Here is a 24,292-nt window from a genome sequence, read left to right on the forward strand (position 1 = left end):
TGATGTCATCAGGATAACCCTGACTATACTCAAATGTGTGCATTTTTAGAAAGTAGATAATTTCCAAGTTTAGTGCTTTAACTATTAATAATAAATTACTTACAGCACACCTCATTGCCAAGACCAAGCTGAGAGATAACAAAAGTGCTTCCTCCTGAGGTTCCTTCCCCTCCACACGACCAACTAGACTTTCCTCACTGGTCAAAATTAAGTCCAGGCTTCACTTGATTTTGATTATGAGAGCAGTCAGTAATTTATCTCATTAGTATGGTACACCTCTCCTGTCTTGACAAATAACCTGCCTTTGTACAATTTGGGCACCCCTCCAAGTCCTCCATTTGGTTCAGGATCCTATAACATTCTCCCTCACTCATATTACTTCTAACATGGTAGTATTTTAGTAGTCTGTTTATATGAACCTTTCAAACATATGGTAATGAAATTGCATGACACCTATAGCAGAGTAAAGAAATGAAAGTTTTGTAGACTTTTAATGTAAAATAAGTTGATCTAAAATACATTGAAGCCAAGTACAAAATTGTCTGCAAAAGGTAATTTTTTTTAGAACATCCTAGCAATGAATACTGAATTAAAAACTGTTAGATCATTAGACAAACCACTCCAGTGATGAAAGCACCAAGGATGAACAAGCCAAAAAGGGAAGGGAAGGAAAGGAAAAGCAATTATGCAAGAAGGGAAAAACTGTGAGTTCTGAGCAGGCTATTCATCCAACATTGGTTGTCTTCTAATACGAAGAGTATGCCTAAACTAAAATTGTTTTTCTTTTAAGTAAGAGCCATTTAGAACGAGCGATTTTTCATTCTCCAGCTGCTTGTATTATAATTTCTAGAATGTGGTACATTAAAGCCAATTTGTTTTTTACAAAAAATATTGTATTTTTTTAGAACTTGCTTCTCAGAATTTTTCAGGACTCCTGACACAGCTTTAGAAATCTTTGCTATACTAGAAAATCTTCAATATAAAGAGAATATAATACTTAGTTGCGAGGCTGCAACAACTGACGCTGCTGTGTGCTTGTAGCATCAAAAGGGATAGAAGAATGGAGGGCAGAACATTAGTGAGATTTCCAGCCATACCAGGGTACAGGCAAGAGAATCTAAGAAGGGGGTGGATGAGACTAGACAGAGGTAAAGGAGAGTCACTGCAACAGGACCATATGGCCCTCAGGGATAATCAGGTGAGAGGAACCCAATCAGTAAGTTCAGGTGCCCCAATCCATACAAGGGTATCCTGTAGGAGGGCATACTATGATGGTAAAGCAGGAATCAGTGGCATCCTTGGGAACAGTCTTGTGGAAACTGAACTGTGCCAACAGAGGGGTATAGTAAATCCAGTGTCCAACTGAGCAGTTAGAAGAGATCATAAAAGTGGGATTCAGCTGTGGATCTGGGGCAGTCTCACCAATGGTTGATTAGTCTATTTTCTGTTACTGACAATGGAATACCAGAAACTGGGTAATTCATAAAGAAAAAAATGTATTACTTATAGTTTTGGAGGCTGGGAAGTCCAAGGTCCAGAGGGTGCATCTGGTGAGGGCCTTCTTGATGGGGACTCCCTACACAGTCCCGTGGTGATGCAGAATATCACACAGTAAAAAGGGTGAGAGCATTTTCAAGTGCTCTCCTTATAAAGCTACCACTCTATACCCATGATACTCTATTAATCTATTAGCTCATTAATGGATTAATTCATTCACAAGGGCAGGGCCCTCATGATCCAATCACCTCCTAAAGGTCTCACCTTTCAACACTTCCACATTGGGGATCAATCTTCCACATAAGCTTTGGAGTGGACAAACATTCAACTTGTATCAAATGGCAAGGGAAGAGAAGTTGACAGGTGATAACCAGGGCTTGACTGTAAAGAGTGGACAAATAGCAGAAGGTCAGCAAAAGCATGTCCAGCAGGCAAGAAGATTGGCCACTCAGTGGGTGGCCAAAATGACTTTTTGGTGGAGATTGTCAGTAACCTCAGTGCCAAGTAATTGGTGACTAGGTCTGGAGATGCCACCATTGGATGTGGAACGTCAGGCCACCTGGAGCAGTGAAAGGTAGCAGGCATGCTGGGGCTTGGAAAAATGGTTACATGGGGATGCAAAAGGAGTTGAATGGACTTGGTGCTAGCAGGCTTGGCATTGCCTGATTGCAGAGCAATAGCAGGCCAGAATGGGACAGGAGGATCAAAAGGACTCAGAACTAAGCAAGAAAGTCTGGAGACACTGTGTGCACTGGAGGTGATGTCAAAGATGCAAAAGCTTGATCTTGGAGGTGGTGCAATCAAGCCAAAGTTTTAAGTCTTGTCCATCCCAGATGGCTGCCAAGTGCAACTGAGGTTCCAAGTGTTTCCAGGAGGTGCGGGCCATAGAAAAAGCCCAAAAGACTACTGGGCAAATGCATCAGTCAAGGCCTTGCCAGGTAAGGATGTAGTCAGGATTGGTGGTACAGTCTTGAGGGGCCATCCTGGGAACAGGACAGGGATGTTAATGGTGGACGTGTCTTCCAGCAGGTGAAAAAGTCAGCATTTGGCAGAGAGGGCATGAAGCAATTGCTTCCTGACAGGGACACGATAGGGCAAGGCCTCTCTTAACACTGATAAAAGGTGCTGTGACTGAGCCTAAGCGAGACTAAGGCAGAGAAGCTCTTGAACAGGAGGCAGCTCCTTCCAGATTAGATACTCTGGAGCTGGGGTCAAGGGCTAGATGAGCACTGTAAAAGCCTTAGCTTGTGTGGGGCTCTTCCAGTGGTGCCCCTGTCCCATCGGGGTGGCACTGGTGTAGAGCCACTGGAGCATGCCCAGTGGGGCTGCTGAAATGCCTGAGTAGCTCTCCTGCTTCCTCAGTGGCACCAGCCACTTTCAGCCCTGATGTAAGGAGGCTCATGCTGGGATGTGCTGTTTGCCAGATCATAAACAGCACTGGAGCAGAGCAGAAAAACAGGTTACTACCCCCACTGTATGCCACAGCCCCATCTGATTGTACTTCCTGCATAAGCTGGCAGGATCCTTACGTAATGAAACTATCGTACCATCTTTGGAGAAAACTGCCAGCTGTTGTATTTCTGCCTGTGAATTGTACACCACTTCCTGTCAGGTACGGCCAGGTACAGCCAGGGCGCCTTCCTCCTGGGGCCCCTGAGCCAGCCACGCCCACTTCCATGGGGGGAGGAGCGACGCCTCTTCATGGACTTCCATGGAGTCTTCCTCATCTGAGCGGGTGTGGAGGTGGGAGCCGCTTTCTTAACTGGGCACCGGGTGGTGACTGCGGTAATCCAGGACACTTGGGATCATCGTTCCATGGCTCACAGGCCTCCGGATCAGCCAGGCGCAGTCACATGACTCTGAGGTGAGCCTGTGTGACTTGGGAGTGTTGTTCAACGGTTGCCGCGGCACCCAGCAGACATCGTAGGGGTGACACACCCTGGAGAAGCAGGGCTGACTCATCAGGAGTGCATGGGACAAACAGCCCTTTGGTGATTATGTGAGTTGGTTAATGGCATTCGTCCAAGAGTCTATGGGAGATACTCTTCTAATTCCCCATTGGTGGACAACAACTACAGATAAGCTTTCTGCAGACAAGCTTTGCCTGAGCCTTCTTGGTCTGTGGCCTCACGACTTTACAACCCTTTGGACAAGGACCTCCTCTGGCACAGCAGGGGCTGGAGACACACGGCCAGCAGTGAGCCGGCTCTTAAAGACGGGGGCATCCCCCAGTATCCATACGTCCTCCTCCTGGAACCTGTCCCCCTTCCTGGGGGGCCAGAGCGGTCTTCAAAATAATTCTGTCAGGTTTTGCCTGGTGGCAACCTCCACAACAAAGGCAAGGCAGCAATAGGTCAGAAAGCAGACCAAAAACCGCCAGAACCACTGTGAAATCGTCACCCGATTTCTTTGTAAGGGCCAGTCTCCAGTGACCCTCTCCTGATTCTCCCTCAGAAATGGTTTGACTTAGGATTTTTCAGTTTTATGATGGTGCAGAAGCAATACATGTTGAGTAGAAATGGTACTTAGAATTTTGTATTTGATCTTTTCCCCGGCTAGTGATATGCGGTGTGACACTCTCCTGCGATGTGCTCCTAGTCAGCCATGCGATCACAGGGGAGACCTGCAGGGACACTCTACTGTGATACTCTACAGTGTACTGTGCTGCCAGATGATTTTCCCCAACTGAAGGCTAATGTAAGTGTCCTAAACACGTTCAGTAAGTTAGATGTATTAAATGCATTTTCAACTTATGATATTTTCAGCTTAGGATAGGTTTATCAATTGTAACCCCATTGCAAGTCAAGGAGCATCTGTACTACAGTTATGAAAAATTTGTTTTTAAAAAACCTAAATTACATGTATGAAGCCCCTTTCCTATGTATTTATGTGACCCACTCCAATTCAGCTTCCCTGTTTTTAACATAGAAAAAGAGTTTAACCAAATGAATCCATTGAAGCTTCCCTTTCAAAATCCTAAAATACCTTTTTAAGATCTAAAAAAGACTTTGCAAGGGCAGTCAGTAATTTCAAAGCCCATCTCTTTATCCAGAGAATCAAAATATTATGTAGCAAAAGACAAACAGCATAGCCTGTGGTACTTTGGCAACCTGAACATCTTCTAACAAGCAGAAGAAGAAAAAAAAAAAAAAAAAAGAAAGGAAGAAATGAAGGAAGGAAGGGAAGGGAAGGAAAGGAGAGCAAAAAGCAAAATATTAAAGAAATGGTTTTAAAGTTAGCACATTATTTAAAAATACCCATACAGTTTGTCAGCAGATGTGTTAAAGTGCAACAGTGACAATTTCTTAGAAATGGCCTTACTATTGGTCACGATTCTCTTTTTATGCTTATTTTTGCTAATCCCTATATTTCTAAGTACAAGGGAAAATTTTTCTTACATGCGGTGTGAACACAACTCTACAGTACCATAATGAATAATGGTACCAAGAGATGGAGCCTTCTTTCTCCATTGGGTTGGAGTTGACCTTAGTGAACTCAAAATTCTTTTACGATCCCATGCTCGCCCACTAGGCAATGCCAACAAGTGTCCATAGCAAATGCCTTAAAGCACTTTGGACGTGAATGAACATCAAGGCTTAGCTGGTTATAATAATCTCTCTTCACTGCTCAAAAAACTACCTTTTTAAAATGCAGAGTTCACTTGTTATACCTATTTTCACATTAATTTATTTTAAAGAACTAAAACATTATCTTAAAAATTATTATTAACTTATTAAGCACCATCCTAAAAATTACGCATGTAGACATCCTCCACACAACAAAAATCAATATTATTTGTCTTAATTCAGAAGTCTTATGGTATTTTTTTTAAAAAACACATTTAAAAGCACCCCATTTGTGATTTTCACGCAGGATGTGAAAGTCTGTCCAAAAGTCATCCAAGCAGAGTGTCATCTATACCCACAGATATTTAATTTTGTAGCTCACATGCGCCTAAGCTGCAAGTCCTTAGCAATAATACTCTAGTCTAGAACCCTCACTTTTAAGTTATCTGAGATTCCACACTTGACCTAGAACAAAGCAGCAATTTTTCTGAATCATCTCTGTGCCTTTGTGTCCAGAGTTCCCCTACACTTTGAGACCTCGGAGACAGGGTCTCAAATTGGATATAAGTTTCTTTTGCAAAATCATCTTCCCAGAAAGATTCTGACTTACACTGCAGTTTGCAAACTTTGTACAACAAGAAACAAATCAATGGCAACACAACAACACAGGCAGTGCTGGTCACCACGATGAGGAAAGACCACTGAAAATCACCTTCTTCCTCAACTCTGTCAGTAGAAAAGGTGATACATTGGTCTTTCTGGGGAGGCACTCCTTTCGGACAGACACACGCCATGTATTGCCTACCAGGCTCCAAGCCATCTATGGTTACTTGATTCTTGCTGGAGTCTGCATTCAACAGCAGCAGGTCCTTCTCACCATACTTGGAGTACAACACAGTCACCGCAGAGTTATGCGTGCTGTTGATAGTGTTCCACGTCAAAGTCACTCTCTCTTCAGTCTCGCTGACCACTCTGAGGTTTTCTATTGTGGCGTTCATCTCCGTAGGTGCTGTTTGATCCAACAATGCCAACTCTTCCTTCTTACTTGCACTGGCTCGGGGGAGCTTACTTCCACTCATCTTCACCTTTAAGTTTCTTTTCCCATCTGGGTGGAGCTGCACTGACTGCCTGGTGGCCATGGTGGTGCTTGCTGAAATGCTAGTGCCTAGAGTGGTGGTTGAAGAAACAATGGAGGAGAAGAAAGGAGATAAAGAGAAGGAAGCAGTGGAGGGAGGAGACAAAGAAGAAGTAGAAAGAGAAATGAAAGAAGTGGGGGAAGGAGAAGAGGAGGAAGAGGACAAGGGAGTTGACAATGAGCTAGAGATGTGTGTCACTCTTCCAGATCCTGGATGGACCTCCTGCTCAGAGTGATCTCCAGGTCTTCTTTCAGAAGTGTCTGATGATACAGTGGTTGTGACAACACCAACAACTGTCACAGTAACCACAGCTTCTGACATCCCAGCCAAATTGCTGGCCTTACATTTGTAATCCCCAGCATCCTTGTAAGAAATGCTTGTCAAGCTTATTATGGACCATCTGACTCCTTCCTCTGGAGATTCCTGAATTACTGGAAGAAAAAAAATTATACTCTGTGAGAAAAAAAGGAAAAACTCCAGCAACCATCGCAACTGAGAAGAAACTGTCTGTTCTACGTCATCCTCTCCCCTAAGCCTGGAGGGAAAAGGCACTCTGCAAGTGTCTGGTGGCGGGTGAAGGTTCTGTGAACTGTTTACATGAAGCTCTAGCACCTGCCAGGTGCTGTGAGGTCTGTATGGGGAATGAGATATTTTAAGACATGGGGTTGGGAATCAGACTTGGGTTTTAGTACACTTTTGTCCATTAAGTAGTATATGGTTTTAGTTAAGTCAGTTAGTGTCTTTAGGCCTCTGTTTCTGCATTTGTAAAATAAGGGTATAAGTCAGTGATTTCACAGGTCCCTTCTAATTTTTACTCACTGTGATTCTATAAAATGTTTATCATAAGACCTTACTTAAATGTTTCTCAAGATATTTTTTCATTGCAATAAAATGCATCTATCCACATAGCAGAAGGTACAGCAGATCCTTTTCTGACACAGGAGTCATCATTTGTATTCTGAATCATTCACTTTATATTTAACTTAGATAAATTAGCAATCATGGATTCTTTTGTTTGCAGAGTTATATACAGTTTGTACAAAAATAGAAATTTTGCTTTCCTAAAACACTATAATCTGAACATCTGTTTTGATTTCAGAAGCTTTCTGAAGAATAATAATGCAAGGAATAGTATCCTAGTAGCCCAAAACTTAACTCACTAGCTTACACTGTAGGCCATTTACTATCTATATGCATTTACTATATGTATCATTTACTATCTATATGCAGAAATATTAAAATATTTAAAAGTTAACTTTTAAGTCTATAAAATTAAAATTCTGTAAAATATAAAAAGTTATTCTTAACTTTTTTTATTCTATCAGGTTTCATTATTTCAAACTTGATTTTAATTTAATTTTGAAGGGTTTTAAAAATATATTCCTTTAATCATCAGAATATGACTGTTGAAACTGGGGCCAAAGCACAGACCTGGTAGGATCTAAAAAGTGAATATAATAAATATTTCTAAAAGTTATACTTTTTGCCTCATAATAAGGTTTTTGTGTAACTTATTACTTAAATAATCATTCAAAAATGGAAAACCTGTATGAAAGTCCCTTCTTAAAAAATTGCAACGGTTTTATATATATATATATATATTTTTTTTTTTCCTTTTTGTCTTTTTTCGTGACCGGTAACGGGATCGCAACCCCTGGTGTCGCGCCCGCACCGCGCTCAACCAGTGAGCGGAATGGTCTCTATATGGGATCCGAACCCTCGGCGGGAGCACCGCCGCACTCCCAAGCACCGCACTGTAGCAGTGCGCCACCGGGCCGGCCCAATAGTTATATATTTTGAAGTGAGCTGTAACCAAGATGGTGGAGCAAGACAAAGAAGGCCTTGTCCTCCATCATCCATCCACTGGATTGTGTTGTTTTATATCTAAGAGAAAAAGATTAGATTATCTTTATCTGGTGGTTAAATAAACTACGGAAAATATCAACAATAAAATGTAGCTTTCGAATCCCCTACATCCATCAATCTTGGTATATTTTACTAGAATTAACCAGCCAATTTCAAATCGCTCAAAAGCATGAGATTAATTTCAGACTTTTGTAAATTCTTCGTTTCACAGGGCTGAAATCAGAAATACCTGTATGATTAACTGGCGAGCTGTCTGATCTGGTCCACGTGAGCTGTGGGGTGGGAGAGCCAGTGGCATCACACCGTAGCAGGACATTACTGCCCAGAGCAGACGTGATTTTGGTGGCCGAGGTCATCACCGATGGCTTCAGACACTGCTCCAACTCAGCCCGCTGAAACAAAATTCCTGTGAGGCTCTCAGGTTCACTACATATCATCAGTGGATCAAGAAGCACTATAGTAGGGTCAACAACCTTTGACAACTCGATGATTTTGGAAATGTGACAGTCACAGAACCAGGGGTTGTCCTGCAGACCTAAAACAGAAGGGAAGAAAAGGTTGATAAAGGTTATTCTGATGACTTTGGTTCACATCACTTGGGAAAGAAGGCGCCTACACCACCTCCTTAAAAACAGAAGTGCTTTGAGAGTTGAAGTAGAGCTACTGCTATGTCAGTATTGCCCTACAATCCAGCAACCTGAAGGAACATATCCTGTCCTGTCCATTACTTCAAATTATTAATAATAACAGCTAATATTTACTGAGAATTTACTCAGTGCTAGGATCTGTTCTAAGAATTTATCTGTATTATTTCATTTAATCCCAGCAATCCTGGGAGAAAGATTGCATTATTGTCCCCATTATTAAGATGAAGAAGCTGAGACACAGAGAGCCCAAATAACTCAACCAAGGTCACACAGCTAATCAGTGTCAGAATCAAGATTTCTATCCAAGTACCACAGAATGCCATAAATACAGTAATAGAGATATTTCTAAGGTTCTATGGAAGTATTCACAGTATTATAAGTATTACACCATGCTGAGAGACACCTAACTCAGCCTGGAATATGTCACGGTTTTGTGTGATTTGGAGACATGTTGAGGTAATACAAGTTTCAAATTTCATGTACCAAAAACAGAGTGAGATGCAGGCAATGGCAGGAGATAAGACTGGAAAGACTGATAGAGGTAAGACCATGGTTTGGCATGAGTGTTGCACGCAGTGGCCATGGAGGCACTTGGCTCAAATCTCCCTTCAGGAGAGGATCAGCTGCAGGGACTGCAGTTAGCTGACACTCGGCAGTTGCCTTCAGGATCCCCTTCAGCTTTCAGAACTGTTCCCAGGATTCCTTTGGCCTTCAGAGAGGCTGTCAGTGAGAGCTTAAAGAAAAGTGAGGAAAATGTTACTGGAAATTAGAGGAAAGGAGATCCTTGCTGTGGAGTGGCAGAAAGTTTAGCAGGACTATCACCTGTGGTAAACATGGAAAGTAGATAACATAACCCAGTGAGAGATTTACCTATGGGTATTTCTACACAGAGTGTTGAAACTGCTGCCTGGTGTCTTCTTGCTAGAACAATGTAAAGGAGAGTGTTTTAGTCCATTTTCTGTTGCTATAACAGAATACCACAGACTGGGTGATTTATGAAGAAAAGAGTTTTATTTAGCTCACAATTTGGGAGGCTGAGACGTCCAAGATCAGGCAGCCATATCTGGTTGGCTTCTGGCGAGGGCCTCGGGCTGTGTCATAATGAGATAGAGAAGCCGAAGGGGAACGAGTGTGTGCAAAGAAACCAGATATGAGAGGCAGCTTTGCTTCATAATAACCTGCTCTCGTGGTAACTAATCCAGTCCCACAAGACTGAGGACTCACTTCCTACAGCAAAGGCATTAATCCCTTTCAACAATCTAATCACCTCTTAAAGGCACCACCTTCCAACACCACCACAACGGGGGCCAAGCCTCAACTTGAGTTTCAGTGAGGACAAAGCATATTCAACCCATAGCAGACAGACAACAGGTAAAGAAACACTGCTACGTGAAAGGAACCAAAACTTTTGGGGTTCAATAATAGAACTGTTTCTCATTCCCAGCCTCTCCAAAATTCTCAAATTAAGAAGGAACTTCAGAGCAAATATCAAATCCAGGGTGGGACTATGTAATTATTTGCTAAAATCTCAGAAGCATATGGATGGTGCTTTACAGTATTCTGTCAGAAAAAAAGTCACTCTGAGGGCCTTAAGGGTAATATCCCATAACAGGCTCACATAAAGTGCAGTTTAGAAAAGGATTTATCTCAAATATTCACAGTTATGGCTTTTTACTAATGGAGTGGCTTACAAACTGAGTAGAAAAGAAAGAACTACAATTTTTAAAAAATCTAACCATGGTGAAAATTTCATAAATTCTATATTTCTATTTATCCCTACTTTTATTATAACAGCAGTTCATGACTGGCTCATATTTTTCTGCCAATATTTGTAAAAATTATTTCTTTTTTATCTTTTATTTTAGAAATTTGCTTTTCTTCTATGGGTGAATAACCTTGAACTTTTTTTCTTATATTTAGTCCTGGGAATCTATGACTAGTTCTCTAATAATATGAATTTGAATTCTATCTCTTAAGTGTTGACTCCTTCACCCAATTTCATGCCACAAGCAGACTTTCTAGTTTATTTGTATATTGCAATAACTAAGTGTGGCTCTGAAACCTAATGTCTGGGTTGAAATCCTAGTTCTGAAAAAGAAAAGAAACCCTGGTTCTACCAAGCTCTACCATCACGGGTGGGTATCTAACCACCGCTCTCAGCATCATCTGTAGAATGTATATAATGGCAGTGATTCTTTCATAAAGTTGCATGAAATTTTAGTTAAGTAAATTATCTTAATCAATGGCTTATTCATGGTAAAATCTTTGCAAACTTTAACCATTCTTGCTAAACATAGTACTTAAAACTTCTTGTTAATATAGTCGGTTTTAGTCTCTGAATAAGCCACCAATTTCACACAGAGAAAAACATATTCCCTATACTTGAGTCCATATTTTATTGCTGTTAACAAAAAAGACCAAACTTAATGCAATCTACACCTCTACTAAAAACAATTCGAAGCGAATACGTAAGTAATGGTGGTGACATGACCTGATGGATAGTGATTTAATAAAGTCAGTTAATAAACATTTAAAAACTCATTTTACCTCTAGGCACCACATTAGATATTCATTTGTTATTGTAAATACTGGTTGACCTAATATATAAAGGCCAGATTTAAATATGGTATAGAAGAGAAATTAAAAAGTAATAGGAAATGGCATCCTCACAAACTTTACTGTGCCTGGGTACCAGATGGGGCTCTGCCATTAACTAACTGTGTCTGGATGCTGCAGCCTTGCTGAGCCTCTGTTTTCTCATCTGTAAAATGAGGGGGTTGACTAAGTAAATTATATAGCTCTCTCCAGCCATCATATTCTGTCGGTCTATAAAATAAAAACAATGATTATAGACTGGAAGAAACCAAAGATGAAACAGCAAAAAGCCATTATCACTAAGTAAACGGCAGAAGAATATGAAGAAGCATTTTTCATATCCATCGATTGAGGCATGAAAGTTAATCTATGGATCTGTTGGAATGAGCAGGAGTGAAGCCACGTTGGGACCTAAAACTGCATGGGCTGGAGGCAAATTTTTAAAAGACACAGTTTTTTTCTTGGAATGCATTTCTCTGAGATCCCTCTTCTCCCATGGTTATTTGATATTTTGAACCTTGGTTATGCGGCAGGATGACATTATTTACACAAATGTAAGGTTGTTTTCTAGCCAACCTGAAGCTGCAAACTTGCAGACATGCAGATACTACTATCCAGACCCTGGGAAACCAAAGATGTCAGTAAAGCTATGCTGATTCCATCCTTCCAGCAGGACCCTGAGGTAACAGCAAACATGGGAACAGAAACCAGATGGAGCTTTGGTGAGACCTTGCACCTGGCTCCTTGCACTGAGCTCCCACGGCTCACATCCCCCTCCCTCTTGCTTTTCATTTCCCACATTCTCTTCCCTCAACTTCTTTAAAAACCCCTCAGTAAATCTAAGTCTGTGAGATGGCTTTAGCCTGGCCATTATCCTTCAGGTTTAGCAGAGAGATGGGGTAGCCTAACGTCTCTCCTCAGGTCGCTGGGAGTCCTGAATAAAAGCTGACTTCCATTTTCACCAACATTTGACTTTTGAGTGGTTTGCTTTTGCAAGGGGGCAGGCAGCCACAGTTCTATGGATGTTGGTGGAAGACACAAGTCTCCTGGTCAGAGTTGAAGGATAGGTTATTACGCATAGCACTGGATGGAAACATTATCATTATTATACTGCCTACCCTTTGCTCTGGAGGAAGATATATCTCTGCCTTCCAAAGCTGTTCTCTAACAAAAATCCTTGAAAAGAGAGTACAGAATAAAAGGCAGTCAGTGCCTGCCTCTGCTTTTAAGACACGCAGAAATTCAAGAGACCATGGGAAATGATCTCACAACAGCACTAAGCATCTAAAGGATTGTCTAACCCAATCTTCATGATAGCATAAGGTAGGTAATATTATTGTCATTCTCATTTTAAAGATAAGAAAAACAAGACTAAGGAAGGCTAAGGAATTTGCCCAAGGTCACATAATTGGACAGGCACAATTTGAACTTCAGTATCCTGATCTTAAAGCTCTCATCTTTAACCACCATGTTATGTCTTATACCACCTCAGGAAGCTAGTATTATTCTTCCATTTTCACCCCCGAGGAAAATTAAGCACAAATAAATTACTACCTTGACTTTGTAAATAGCTTAGAGTCCTAAGTCCCAGACTTTTTTAGTCTCCTAATCTAATATTCCTTCTACCATAACTCATCTCTTTGTCACCTAAAAACATTTAGAGCCATGGGTAGCAGCCACAAGTGCTATTATTTACAAATAAAAAATGTCAAGCCAGTGACATCTGGAGCACAAATGTCTATATAGGGAAAGATTCATATAACATAAACAATTTCATCAGTGCTTTGAAACTATTATCAAAATGTATTAACAGTAAAACAAAATTCTATTAAAAAAATTAATCCAACTGGTTATATCTAAAAGTTATGTTAACCAGGAGTAAATATTTTTAAATCCTTCAAAAATAAAATGTTGGTTTACTCCAGCTTTGAAACATCTAAGGTCAAGGGTACAATTTTTTGAACCCACTCATCAGGGTTTTTCTTCTGGGGACAAAGGTACAAGAACTCTCTAAAGTTAAACTGTTACTTGCACTGCATTCCTTCAAGGCAACACACCAACCACAATCACAGTAATTTGCATTAATTAATTTATTTTATGTAACTATCCTTGGATGGGGCAAGTGAACTTTGCTTTATCCCTTTCTAAAAGAGTAGTATTTCCCATGCATCAGAGTAGTTGAATTAAATGTGCTATTTTTTGTGAAAACACAGCAATAAATTCTTGTACAAAAGTTATTCTGTAGACTATTCACCCTTGAAGGCAAAGGCCACGCCGCTCTCAACTTTGCGGAGCAGTAGTATTTAACAATCCAATAGGGAAAGGAAAGTCTTTTCAATAAATGGTGCTGGAACAACTGGACATCTGCCAGGAAAAAATTAAACCTCAAACCCTACCTTACACTATCCTCAAAAACTGTTTTGAGATGGATCATAATCATAAGCATAAAAGCTAAGAATATAAAGCTAAGAACTGAATATTAACGCTAAAACTATAAGGGAAGTAGAATATCTCCATGACCTTGAGGTAGGCAAATATTTCCTAGATGGGACACAGAAAGTACTAACTATAAGAGAAAAATAAATCAGATATCGTGAAAACTAGAACTTACTAAAGACACCATGAAACCAGGAATAGATGAGCCAGCTTTGAAGAAAATATTCATAATGCATATAACTGACAAAGGACTTGTATTCAATAATAAAAAGACAGATAACCCTAAAAAATTAAGCAAAACAGTTGAACAGATACTTCATAAAGGAATGTACACAATGGCCAATAAGCAAATGAAAACCTGGTCAGCACCATTAATCATCAGGGAAATGCAACTAAAAGCACAACATGATACTGCTCTCTGACCCACCTTCCCCAAACCCCCACCCCCCAGAATAGCTTAAATGAAAAAGACTGACAACATGAAGTGTTGGTGAGGGCCTGGAGCAACCACTGTCATGCAGTGCTAGTAGGAGTACATAATGGTATATACGACATCTTTGGAAAATTGGCAGTTTCTTTAAAAAATTATACATACAGCCATCCTATAACCCAGCAATTTCAATACTAGGAATTTATCCAGGGAAAATAAAAACAGATGCCACAAAAAGCTTTGTACAAGAATGTAATAGCAGCTTAATTCATAATAGCCAAAACTGGAAAGAACCCATGTAGCTAACATCAGGATGAACTATTGGTTCATTCATGCAATTGGATACACATCTGCAATAAGGAACTACCAATATGTGTAACAACATGGATGAATCTCAAAAACATGATGCTGAGTGAAAGGAGCCTGGCACAGGAGTGCATTTATATGATTCCATTTACAAGGCATTCTAGAGCAGGCAAAATTAACCTATGATGATGGAAATCAAAGTGGTTGTCTGGGGTGAGGAGAGATTGACTGGGAAGGGGCTCAGCGGACTTTCTGGGGTGATGGGAATATTCTGTATCTTGATAATAGTATTGGTTACCTGGGGGTATACAATTTATTAGAATTTACCAAATTGTATACTTAAGATCCTGCATCTCACCGTATGCAAAGTATACTTCAATCCCTCAATTAAAAAAAAAACTTAAAGGGCCAGCCTGGTGGTGCACTGCTACAGTGAGCCGCTTGGGAGCACGGTAGTGCTCCCGCCAAGGGTTCGGATCCCACATACAGACCAGTTCCCGCTCACTGGCTGAGCGGGGTGCGGGTGTGGCGCTGAGGGTTGCGATCCCGTTGCCGGTCCCGGTCCGGTGCGGGTGCGACACTGAGGGTTGTGATCCGTTGCCGGACACGAAAAAAGACAAAAAAAAAAAACTTAAAAAATAAAGAGTGATGTCTCCGGAGATGAACTGCATATTTGAAGCTCGACTCTGCTTCCTTACCAGCTGTAAAAAGAGGGTGACAATCGGGGCCGGCCCTGTGGCGCACTGCTATAGTGCGCTGCTTGGGAAGTGCGGCAGTGCTCCCGCCGAGGGTTCGGATCCCACATACAGACCGGTTCCCGCTCACTGGCTGAGCGAGGCGCGGGAGCAACACCGAGGGTTGCGATCCCGTTGCCGGTCCTGGTCCGGTACGGGGGCGACACTGAGGGTTGCGATCCGTTGCTGGACACGGAAAAAGACAAAAAGGAAAAAAAAAAAAAAGAGGGTGACAATCATTACCCTGCCACATGGAGATGTCTGAGGACCGAAAACATGCCCATGAGCTCTTCAGAAGAGCACCTGGCAAGGCGCAAGACTTGACCACGTGGATTTGTCTTTTCGGTGCCTAGCAACAGGTGGGGCATATCAACAGAGACAGTGTTTGTTGAACCAAATTAATGCCATTTTAGAAAACTCTGTGGAATACTTGCTGCCACTGCCCTTCAGGCAAACTCCCTTCTGAATAGAAAAGCCCGTGTTTACAAATGAGCAAATCTGAGTATCAGTAAAAAACACCCCAAAAAGCATTTTATGCCTTCTCTTGCAGGGTTTTTCCTCCAAGTAAACAGCATCAAGCCTTACAGAATATGCCTATGTAAATATTTGGTTAATCTTGAGAAAGAGGCCATGGAAATTTGCCTGTATTGCAAAGCAAAAATGTAGTTTCATAGTTTATTTAAATGTTTACTTGCAGGACACTAGTTTATTTTTTTATGAATACATTAAAGACAATTTCACTAAGGTGATATTTTTACTCATGTAGAAGAAAGAGAATAACTGAAAAGTGTCTCTCTAAATTTTTCTATTAAATAAATACATGATTTAAAGAGAGCAATAAAGTAATGTATATATGAAGAAAATAACTCTGGTATTATTGCATAGCTTGCCTTACAAAGGAGTGGGGGAGAGTGTGGGTTCTGGACCCTAGTGGCCGGTATTCGAACTCCAGCTTCAACAATGTGTGGTGAGTGAATTTGGGCAAGTGGCTTAACTTGTGGCTCATTTCTTCATCTATTAAATGGGGATGAAGTGGTACTTACCACAGGATTAATGTAAGACTAGAAGAAGTTATATATGTAAAGTATTAGAACTAAGCCTGGCCTTGAGTAACTCCATCAATATTAGCTATTACTATGACTATTACAAATAGAACCTCCATCTGCCAGCAATAATTAACACAGGCTAATAAAAATTGAATAAAAGAAGAGTGTATCCACTATAATAGTATAAAGGTAAATTCTACAGGGCACCTGGAAAGATATCATTGCCACAGTTGAACACTGAGTTCTAGAAAATCTAGGACTGGTTCTCAGCAACATATTTCAATGATGCAACTGGAAGACTCAAATACTGTTGAAATAACAAAAAGCTGAATAGACATTTTTCTTTACAAGACCTGTAAACCCAGTCATGGATGCTGTAGTTGATAATAATCTGAGTCTGTATGCTTTATATTCTAAAGAACTGTAACACAAAATATCTCCTTTCATTCCCATCACAGTCCTGTGAGCACAATGGAGCAAGTCCTGTCATCTCCATAGTCCAGCTGAAAAAACTTGAGTTTTCTGTGTGTAATTTACAAACATCAATTGGTCCTCTCTTAAGCAGGTGGCACCTCTTTCCCCTGTTGTAACACAGCGTACATGACTTTGCTAAGGTCAGCACCACTCATGGATCAACATGTTTCAGACTATCTTCTATTATTTATTATCATGATCATTGTTATCATTATAAAAGTAATGCATGATCATTGATGACATTTCAAAAATATAGAAAAATGAAAAGAGGTCCTACCACCCGAAGAGGACAGTTAATCAGTTAGTGTATTTTTCAGTCTTTTTCTTTGCATATTTTTGTTTATTCATTTATTTTTGAAAAATGCATCTGCATTTTATTTATTTTACTTTTTTATTTAAATGTATTAATTATACATGCTTGTGGGGTAAAGAGCTATACTTCAATACATGTATACAATGTCTTTGCACATTTTTAAATAGTTACAATCATGCTTTGTACACAATTACATACCTTTGTACACAATTACATAGCTTTTTAAATTTAATGTTATTCCAAAAATATTTTCATGTTAAGATTAAAGAATCTTAACCCTAAAACACAGAAAAAGCTGTTTGGGTAACTCTCATGGACACTGGAATTTCATAATCCTTTCTGTTTGATCCCTAAGTTTTCATCCAGATTTAACTCAAAAATGAAAAATATTAATGTTCTATAAATTGCTTCGTCATAGTAATATTAGTAATTAGTCATTAGAGAGCAACTAATAGAAATTCAGTAATTGAATTTTATTTTCTACTCTATATCTCTGTTGCGTAATTCTATTAGAACCAAGAATTGCTTTCCAAGAAACTTAGAAAAATATATTGGGAACCTCAGTATTAAATTAAGACAATTTCTAGCTATTAGACTTACTCATGAGGATTATATTAGTGGCTAAAACAAAGTAAACAAATACTGTACTATAGGTTCACATGGTGCCTATCAATGTACCTAATAAGAACTCCACAAATATTTGTTAAACTAATGTGTTCTTTTCCTCTAACCCATCCTACAATACTTCTTTTATTCTCCAATCAAAAATGTTTGAAGGACTAGATAAGCAATGGGCAAAATGTGATATAAGAAAAGCTCACATGAGTTTTCTTCTTTCTATCTGGCTCTTATTACTCATATTTTTAGTCTCATAAGCACCAAGTACATTTACATTTCAACAAAAGCAATGCTAAAGCCATGTGAGCGTGCTGTCACAGCACTTTTTTTAACCAAAAAAAAAAAAAAAATCTCAAATATATCTGTTATTTAGTTCATACTTCACTTTAGCAAATATTCACACATGTGCTATTGGTCAGTAAGATTGCCTGGCACAGATTTAGCATCTGTATTCCTCTCACTCCAAAAGGCTTATGTCATTTCATTGTCCAAAGACCTAGAAGTTCTTTTGTCCTCCTGAGAAATACAACCTCTTCTGCAGCCACGATGGACATAAGTTGGGACTTAACAACACAGACTTATTGGCTGAAAGGTATAACAAAATTTTAGCAAATCAAACTAATTGATCAAATTTCAGGCTGTGTCTCATACAAAAGTATAAAAGGCTTTGCTGCCCACAGATTCCCTTGAAAAGGGTCTCAGTTTACTGATTTCGATCAGGCAACCACATGTTCTAGGCATTCACCCCATGCAGACCAGCAGGTAAAAAGCACTATGGGAATACATATGTGCAGGCACGTACGTGTGTGTGAGCACGTGTGTGCATTTGCATGCATGTATGTGCATGTGCATGCGTGTGTGTGTATGAAGAAGAAGAAGAAAGGGACTTACTGAAAGGAGTCTACATTTTAAGAAGCCAAGAGAAATACACATAGAACCTAAACAAAGTCAGGATCAAAACTACAAAATTAATCACAGCTAAACTAAGAGAACAAATCCATTAGGAGAACCATTTGGGGCCAGTAAAAGAACTGGCATCTCCACCACTTCTTTTTAGAATAAGAAAATTTGGAAGCTATTTTTCCTAATTAAACCTCTGCCACCTCATAAAGATGCCAACACTGCTGTCCCACTCCTGAAGAACCTGCTAAGAGCCAAAAAGTGAATAGAGCAGGGGATTGCCAGTAGCGCAGTATGGAGTATTGCTGAGCTCACAAGAGTCAGGACAGGTTGGTGGATTCTGTCCCTCAGCTCGAGGCTCTCTGAGAGCAGCTTTTCTCTCAGTTTATGAAGCTAGTTCTCCTCTCACGACCTCTACACACCCACAGTCATTATACCTTACACAGGGAAAACAGGAAACTTGACCTAGGTTAACTGATAAGGTACTATTCCATTAGAAGTGCAAATACAGAGTAAGAAACCAAATCCAATAGAGTTTAAAAGACTGGACAAATAAAGGTTTGCATAGCAAAATATCTATTCATGAAAAGTCCAGAGGCTTGTGAGCTTACCGAGAATAATTCTTCTTGGTGAAAGGTCCAGGCTTCTAGAAGGTGTTGTAACTAAGTGGGACCAGCTCTCCAGGAAACCTGGCGGCAATGTGGTTAGTCTGTTGCTTGATAAATCCAGGTAGGCGAGGTTCTTCAGATACCTGACCGCCTCATTTGGCACACTGGTTATCCTGTTATTGTGTAAATCCAGGGTCCTCAGATGGGGCATGTCCAGCAGAGATGCCCAAGGGAAAGCAGCCAGAGAATTCCCATCCAAGCGCAGCTCATGCAGCTGCTTTAGGTTGTAAAAGCTGCTGGGGTCAACAGTGGCCACAGAGTTGTAAGTCACCCAGAGGTACTGGAGCTCCACTAGGTAGTAGAAGGCCTCAGCGAAGATTCTGCGGATGACAGTCTTCTCTATGCGAAGCTTCACGGTGTCCACGGGGAAGTTCATAGGGATCTCGTTCATATCCAGGTCATTACATAGCACCAACCTAGTGTCACAACAACAGCAATGCAAGAAAACCTGCTTTCCAAGACCCGTTTGAAATAATAATCCATATTTGAAATACATGTCAAATCTTCATTCCCTACTGGTTTTCACAAAATATCTGTAAGCCTGGTTCACTTGTTCACTAATAACAGAACAGCATCTTCTTTTTCATCATCATCCTCAGGACAGCAGCTACTGTTATGTTAAACCATGTAAAATGGCCATTTTTGTAGTTAAAAAAAAAATCAAATAGCATGTTGTGTGGTTCAACCTAAAATTTATGGACATCTTTACGTGCCAGGCCTGTGCAACGCAGGTCACATTCATTATCTTAATTAATCATCACAACAACCCTGTGAGGTAGATTTTGGGTAGTAGGTAAAAGTACCAACTCTAGGTTAAAATCTAAGCTCTGCCACCTCCTCTGTGGCCATGGGAAGTCATTTCACTAGTATTTCAACCTTATTTCCTCATATGGCACTGCTATGATGATTAGTTAAAATGGATATAAAATTTTACATCTTCCTGACACATAATAAGCACTCAGTAGGTGTTTGCTGCTATTATCAACAACCTCAGTTATACACCTAAAATAACAGAGGCCCACCAACATTAGGTCATGTCCCAAGGTCACCCAGCTAGTGGGTTACAGAGGTACCTTTCAAAGCCACTTCTGTCTAACTTCAAAGTGCACCTCCTCAGGAAATGGCCCATTTTAAAATAATCCCATTAAAATTATAAATTGATCATTTTTAAGAAGATCACTTTACTCAAAAAAAAAAGTGTTTACATGAGATGATTAAAGCTGAGCTGTTTTAACAAAGTGACCTGTGCATTGCTTTCTGCCTAAGGAATAAACCAGAAACTGCAAGTTTATTCTTTTTAGCACTCACTGACTTAAGCGACCTTGAGCAAGTCACATTGTGTCCTAGTTTGTTGGCATGTGTAAAACAGGTATAGAAAAACAAACCTGTCCCACGTGTGGGTTTAAAGTAGGAGAAATTTGAGAATTTAAATTCATTTTAGTCTGAAAAAAGACCTATTTATCTCCCATAATATACTCGTCTGAATTGCTAAAAATGAACAATTAAAAGTTTTGCAAAACATCATCTAAATTATAATGCACTGTACATTTAGCAAATAATAACAATAAAATGGCCATTCAATAAAACACATTATATCAAACTGGTGAATTTTAAAAACCTGTCCATGCTGTGAACAGAGGTGAGCAGCATAAAGCTATGATGTACTGGTAGCGTCATCTCCTTTCTATAACTTTGGGAGAAGACCCTATGCAATCATGGAAACTCTCTAGGGATACCACTTACTCTTCATCTCTGTTTTGTATTGTAAATGTTGGTGCTACTTCATGCCAAAACAGTAGCGGTTTCTGCTTATTAAGTAGGTATTTCCGTTTGCTATAATAGAAAAAAGCCTAGATTGGAAGCTAAAAGACCCAGCATCTTTATCAACTCAGTCACTGTATGGATACAACTATGTGACTTAGGACAAGGCATTTAGCCTCTGTACAGTTTAGTTTCTTCACTTATAAAATGACAGGGGTTGAATAGATTATTTCTAGAGTTCTTACAGGCATAATATTCTATGATTTTTATAAAATCCATCAGTAATGGGGCCACCATGGAGAAGGTATCATGTCTGTGACGGCTTTCTCAAAAGTACCTTGACGTGATCCTTAACTGCAGAACATCCTTGGCATCCTTCTGGTCTTTAACTTGCTACGTTCTTTTCATTGTCTTAACCACCCAGTGAATCTCTCAAAAAGATACCAAGAATTGGCTAGGTAACATATATACAATAACAAGAGAAACTACTTCCAAATATGTTTTAATTATTATTATTTATTTGTTTAAAGTTGTAAGACATAAATTGGGCAATTCTTTTAACAAATTACTTCATTTAGGAGATTCACTGTTTACTTCAACCAAATCAAAAGAAAAAATTCTGATTTTGTTATTAATCCCCTCTCAAAAAAAAAAAAATCAAGGTCTACAGTGTTTAGCTAACAAGAGTTATGTTTTACATTTAACTTATACCTAAAAGAACTCAGGCACACGTAAGCAAATAACTATTCACACTTCACAGGTAAATGTTAAAGCAATCTAGAGATTAAATGACTTCTGTGAGGACCTACAGTGTCTGCAACAGACAGTATTTTTCAAACTTCTTTACTTTGTAAAAATTCCATTTGCTTAAGATGAAAAATTCTAATTACAAATCTCTCTAACTTCACTCGTGTGATCTTCCTTCCTACTAAGCAGTTGGCAAGAATAATCCTCAAACAAAAGAGAAAAAACTCTGGCAGCAGATGATGTGGATATGCCCAGCACCTCCTGCTCAGCTCTGCTCTCTTACGCTTTCTGTAATCAAGGGCTGAACAGGCCTCACACATTTAAATGGCTTGACCTCCTGAAAGGGGCATTTTGTGAATATGAGCATGATGAATATTTTTGTGTGTGTTTGGGAGTCTCGAGTAATTTGAGAAGCTTTTAAGAGTTAAACTGCTCAAAATAAAACTGAAGTAGGTGACCAGTACAATTAAATTAAGGCTTATGTAAATTAAACCTTCTCTCCTCAGATTTCTGATAATCAAACAATTTACTTTCAAAATAAGACTGTTTTGTTTGGGTCCTCTTTGTCAGAATAATTAGAGCACTTAGTAGCAAGGAGAGGAGCATACCTTAATCCCGAGCCGTCATTTCTGCCGTGATAATCGCAGGTGCACTGTGAAGGACACGAACAGCTCACTCCTTCCAAAAAGCTAAGCACAATGCACATGCATGCAAAGAGGCGCATCGCTCCTTTTAGCGGTTATGGGAACAAAAGGTAAAAACCAGTCCTAAGCATTCAGAAATGGGGAGCCAGGAATGCAAACGGCCATTTAGTAACAGCAGATTACACGGGATTAGCTGAGATCTGTAGTTACTTAACCTATAAGTGCATCTTGCAGGGGATCAGTTGACCCAGCCTTTAAATAAGCATTCAGCAAAACATTCCAAGAAAAATGAAAATCAAACACGTCAGGACAATTCCAATAGTTGCCCATATCTAGATTTGTAAGGAAATGCCTATAAAATCCCTTTCCTATGGAAGTGATTGGCACTACACCTTAAAAATAGACTTAATGCTAAAAATAATTCAATATCTTGGTAGATGCTAGAAAATTCTGTAGATTATTTACATGTCGTAACATTATAAATTTTATTTTTTGCATTTGTTTTTTACCAGCATGCATAACATTTAGTTTTACAAAATTTAGTTTTAAAAGTAGAAGTACATGACATAAAATTGATTTAGGATAGAGTTATTAATGTTGCCACATATTGGTTCTCTCTAAACACAAAGTAAACCAAGTCCAGTACATAGATTTTTTTTAGGAAAAAGCTTTAATCCACCCCTGATGTGGCAGGATTAAGACTGTGGAGACAATGTGTCCTGATATTCCTCCAGATCATCTCAGTGTGTGTGTCTAAGATTTATCTCAGCATGTTTATTATTAATGCAGGCAGTTATCTCTGTTCAAGAATATATTTTCTTCCAAGCCAGTTTCCAAAGTATGGACATCAAAACCATATTTGGAGATCAATTGTCATGTTTTTTAGCAATATTAGGCTCTATCAGAAAATAAAAATTTAATTTAGTTTAGTTTAATTTAAAAATTGCCTCCACACACATAAAATGGAGAATCCACAGGGACAATCAAGGATTTTAAGTAATTAATATATATCATTTAATAATCTTCTTATTGGATGGTTTTATCCATTATCTTTAAATCAAAAATTTTTAAAAAGAAAATCAATTCTACAAAAATAAGAATATTATGGGAAATATTATTAAAACTAATACAATTCATAAAGAAAAATAGCATCCAATAAACTCCTTAATTAAAATAAAACACTGCAACTTTTCAGATTCTGCACAATCATTTGCTCATCAAAATTTACTGAGCTCTTACTCTGTGTCCAGCATAAAACTAAGTTTTAGGGGTACAAAGATGAACAAGACACAATCACTACATATAAGGAACTCACATGATAAAGAGAGGCACAGAGTGCCATAAGAGCACAGGAGAAGAACATCGAACCCAGCCTGTGTGGGTCAGGCAAGACTTCCTAGGTGGGTGGTACCTGACCTGCCTCTTACAGGTTGCATGTTAATGTATTAGGGGAAAATTAGGAAAGTGGTGCTGTAAGCAGAGATCATAGGGAGGAAAGCAAGAAACAGCATGTGGGCCTCAGAGAACCACAAGCACTTCCTGCCAGTGGCATTGTAAATTCATTCATTCTTTCCAGAGAACAAGTTAGCAACAATAATTCTGTTTTTATATTTGTATCCAATAATTCTAATCTGAAGAAACACTCAAATAGAACAACCTCTCCCAAGGAAAAAAGATATTTGTCCTATAATGTTCCCAGTGGTACATCCATGACACTAAAACTTGGAAGCAATTTAAATGTCCATTATTTAAACAATGGTATATTGTGCTATGCTTAATGGTCATTTAACGTGATAAATACGTGAGTCTACAATTTCACTCAACATTCAGTAAATATTTATTGAGTGCCTCCTATGTGCCAGGCAAAATGGGTCTATGCTAAAAATACATCAAAGAACAAACATACAA

General features: G+C 39.3%; 1 protein-coding gene across 1 annotated transcript; it reads right to left on the reverse strand.

The window, feature by feature from the left end:
• Window positions 1–5,009: 5,009 nt before the first annotated feature.
• LRIT3 (leucine-rich repeat, immunoglobulin-like and transmembrane domains 3) lies at window positions 5,010–22,464 on the reverse strand. Its single transcript, XM_008570182.1, has 4 exons — window positions 22,349–22,464; window positions 19,176–19,648; window positions 8,295–8,600; window positions 5,010–6,630 (listed from the first exon to the last, which is right to left on the reverse strand). The coding sequence occupies exons 1-4, from the start codon at window positions 22,462–22,464 to the stop codon at window positions 5,501–5,503; spliced, it is 2,025 nt and encodes a 674-aa protein (XP_008568404.1). The 3' UTR covers window positions 5,010–5,500.
• Window positions 22,465–24,292: the final 1,828 nt, after the last annotated feature.

The sequence above is a fragment of the Galeopterus variegatus genome, unplaced genomic scaffold (genome assembly GCF_000696425.1).
Source record: "Galeopterus variegatus unplaced genomic scaffold, G_variegatus-3.0.2 Scaffold578, whole genome shotgun sequence".
Taxonomy (NCBI): Eukaryota; Metazoa; Chordata; class Mammalia; order Dermoptera; family Cynocephalidae; genus Galeopterus; species Galeopterus variegatus.

Bases quoted from the DNA above. Each gene is read 5' to 3' on its own strand.
- LRIT3 (XM_008570182.1), bottom strand. From the start codon at position 22,464: ATGCGCCTCTTTGCATGCATGTGCATTGTGCTTAGCTTTTTGGAAGGA. The intron at 19,649-22,348 runs GTATGCTCCTCT...TTGTGACACTAG, and splicing joins AATGACGGCTCGGGATTAAG to GTTGGTGCTATGTAATGACC. The intron at 8,601-19,175 runs GTAAGCTCACAA...CTTCTGTTTTAG, and splicing joins ACCAAGAAGAATTATTCTCG to GTCTGCAGGACAACCCCTGG.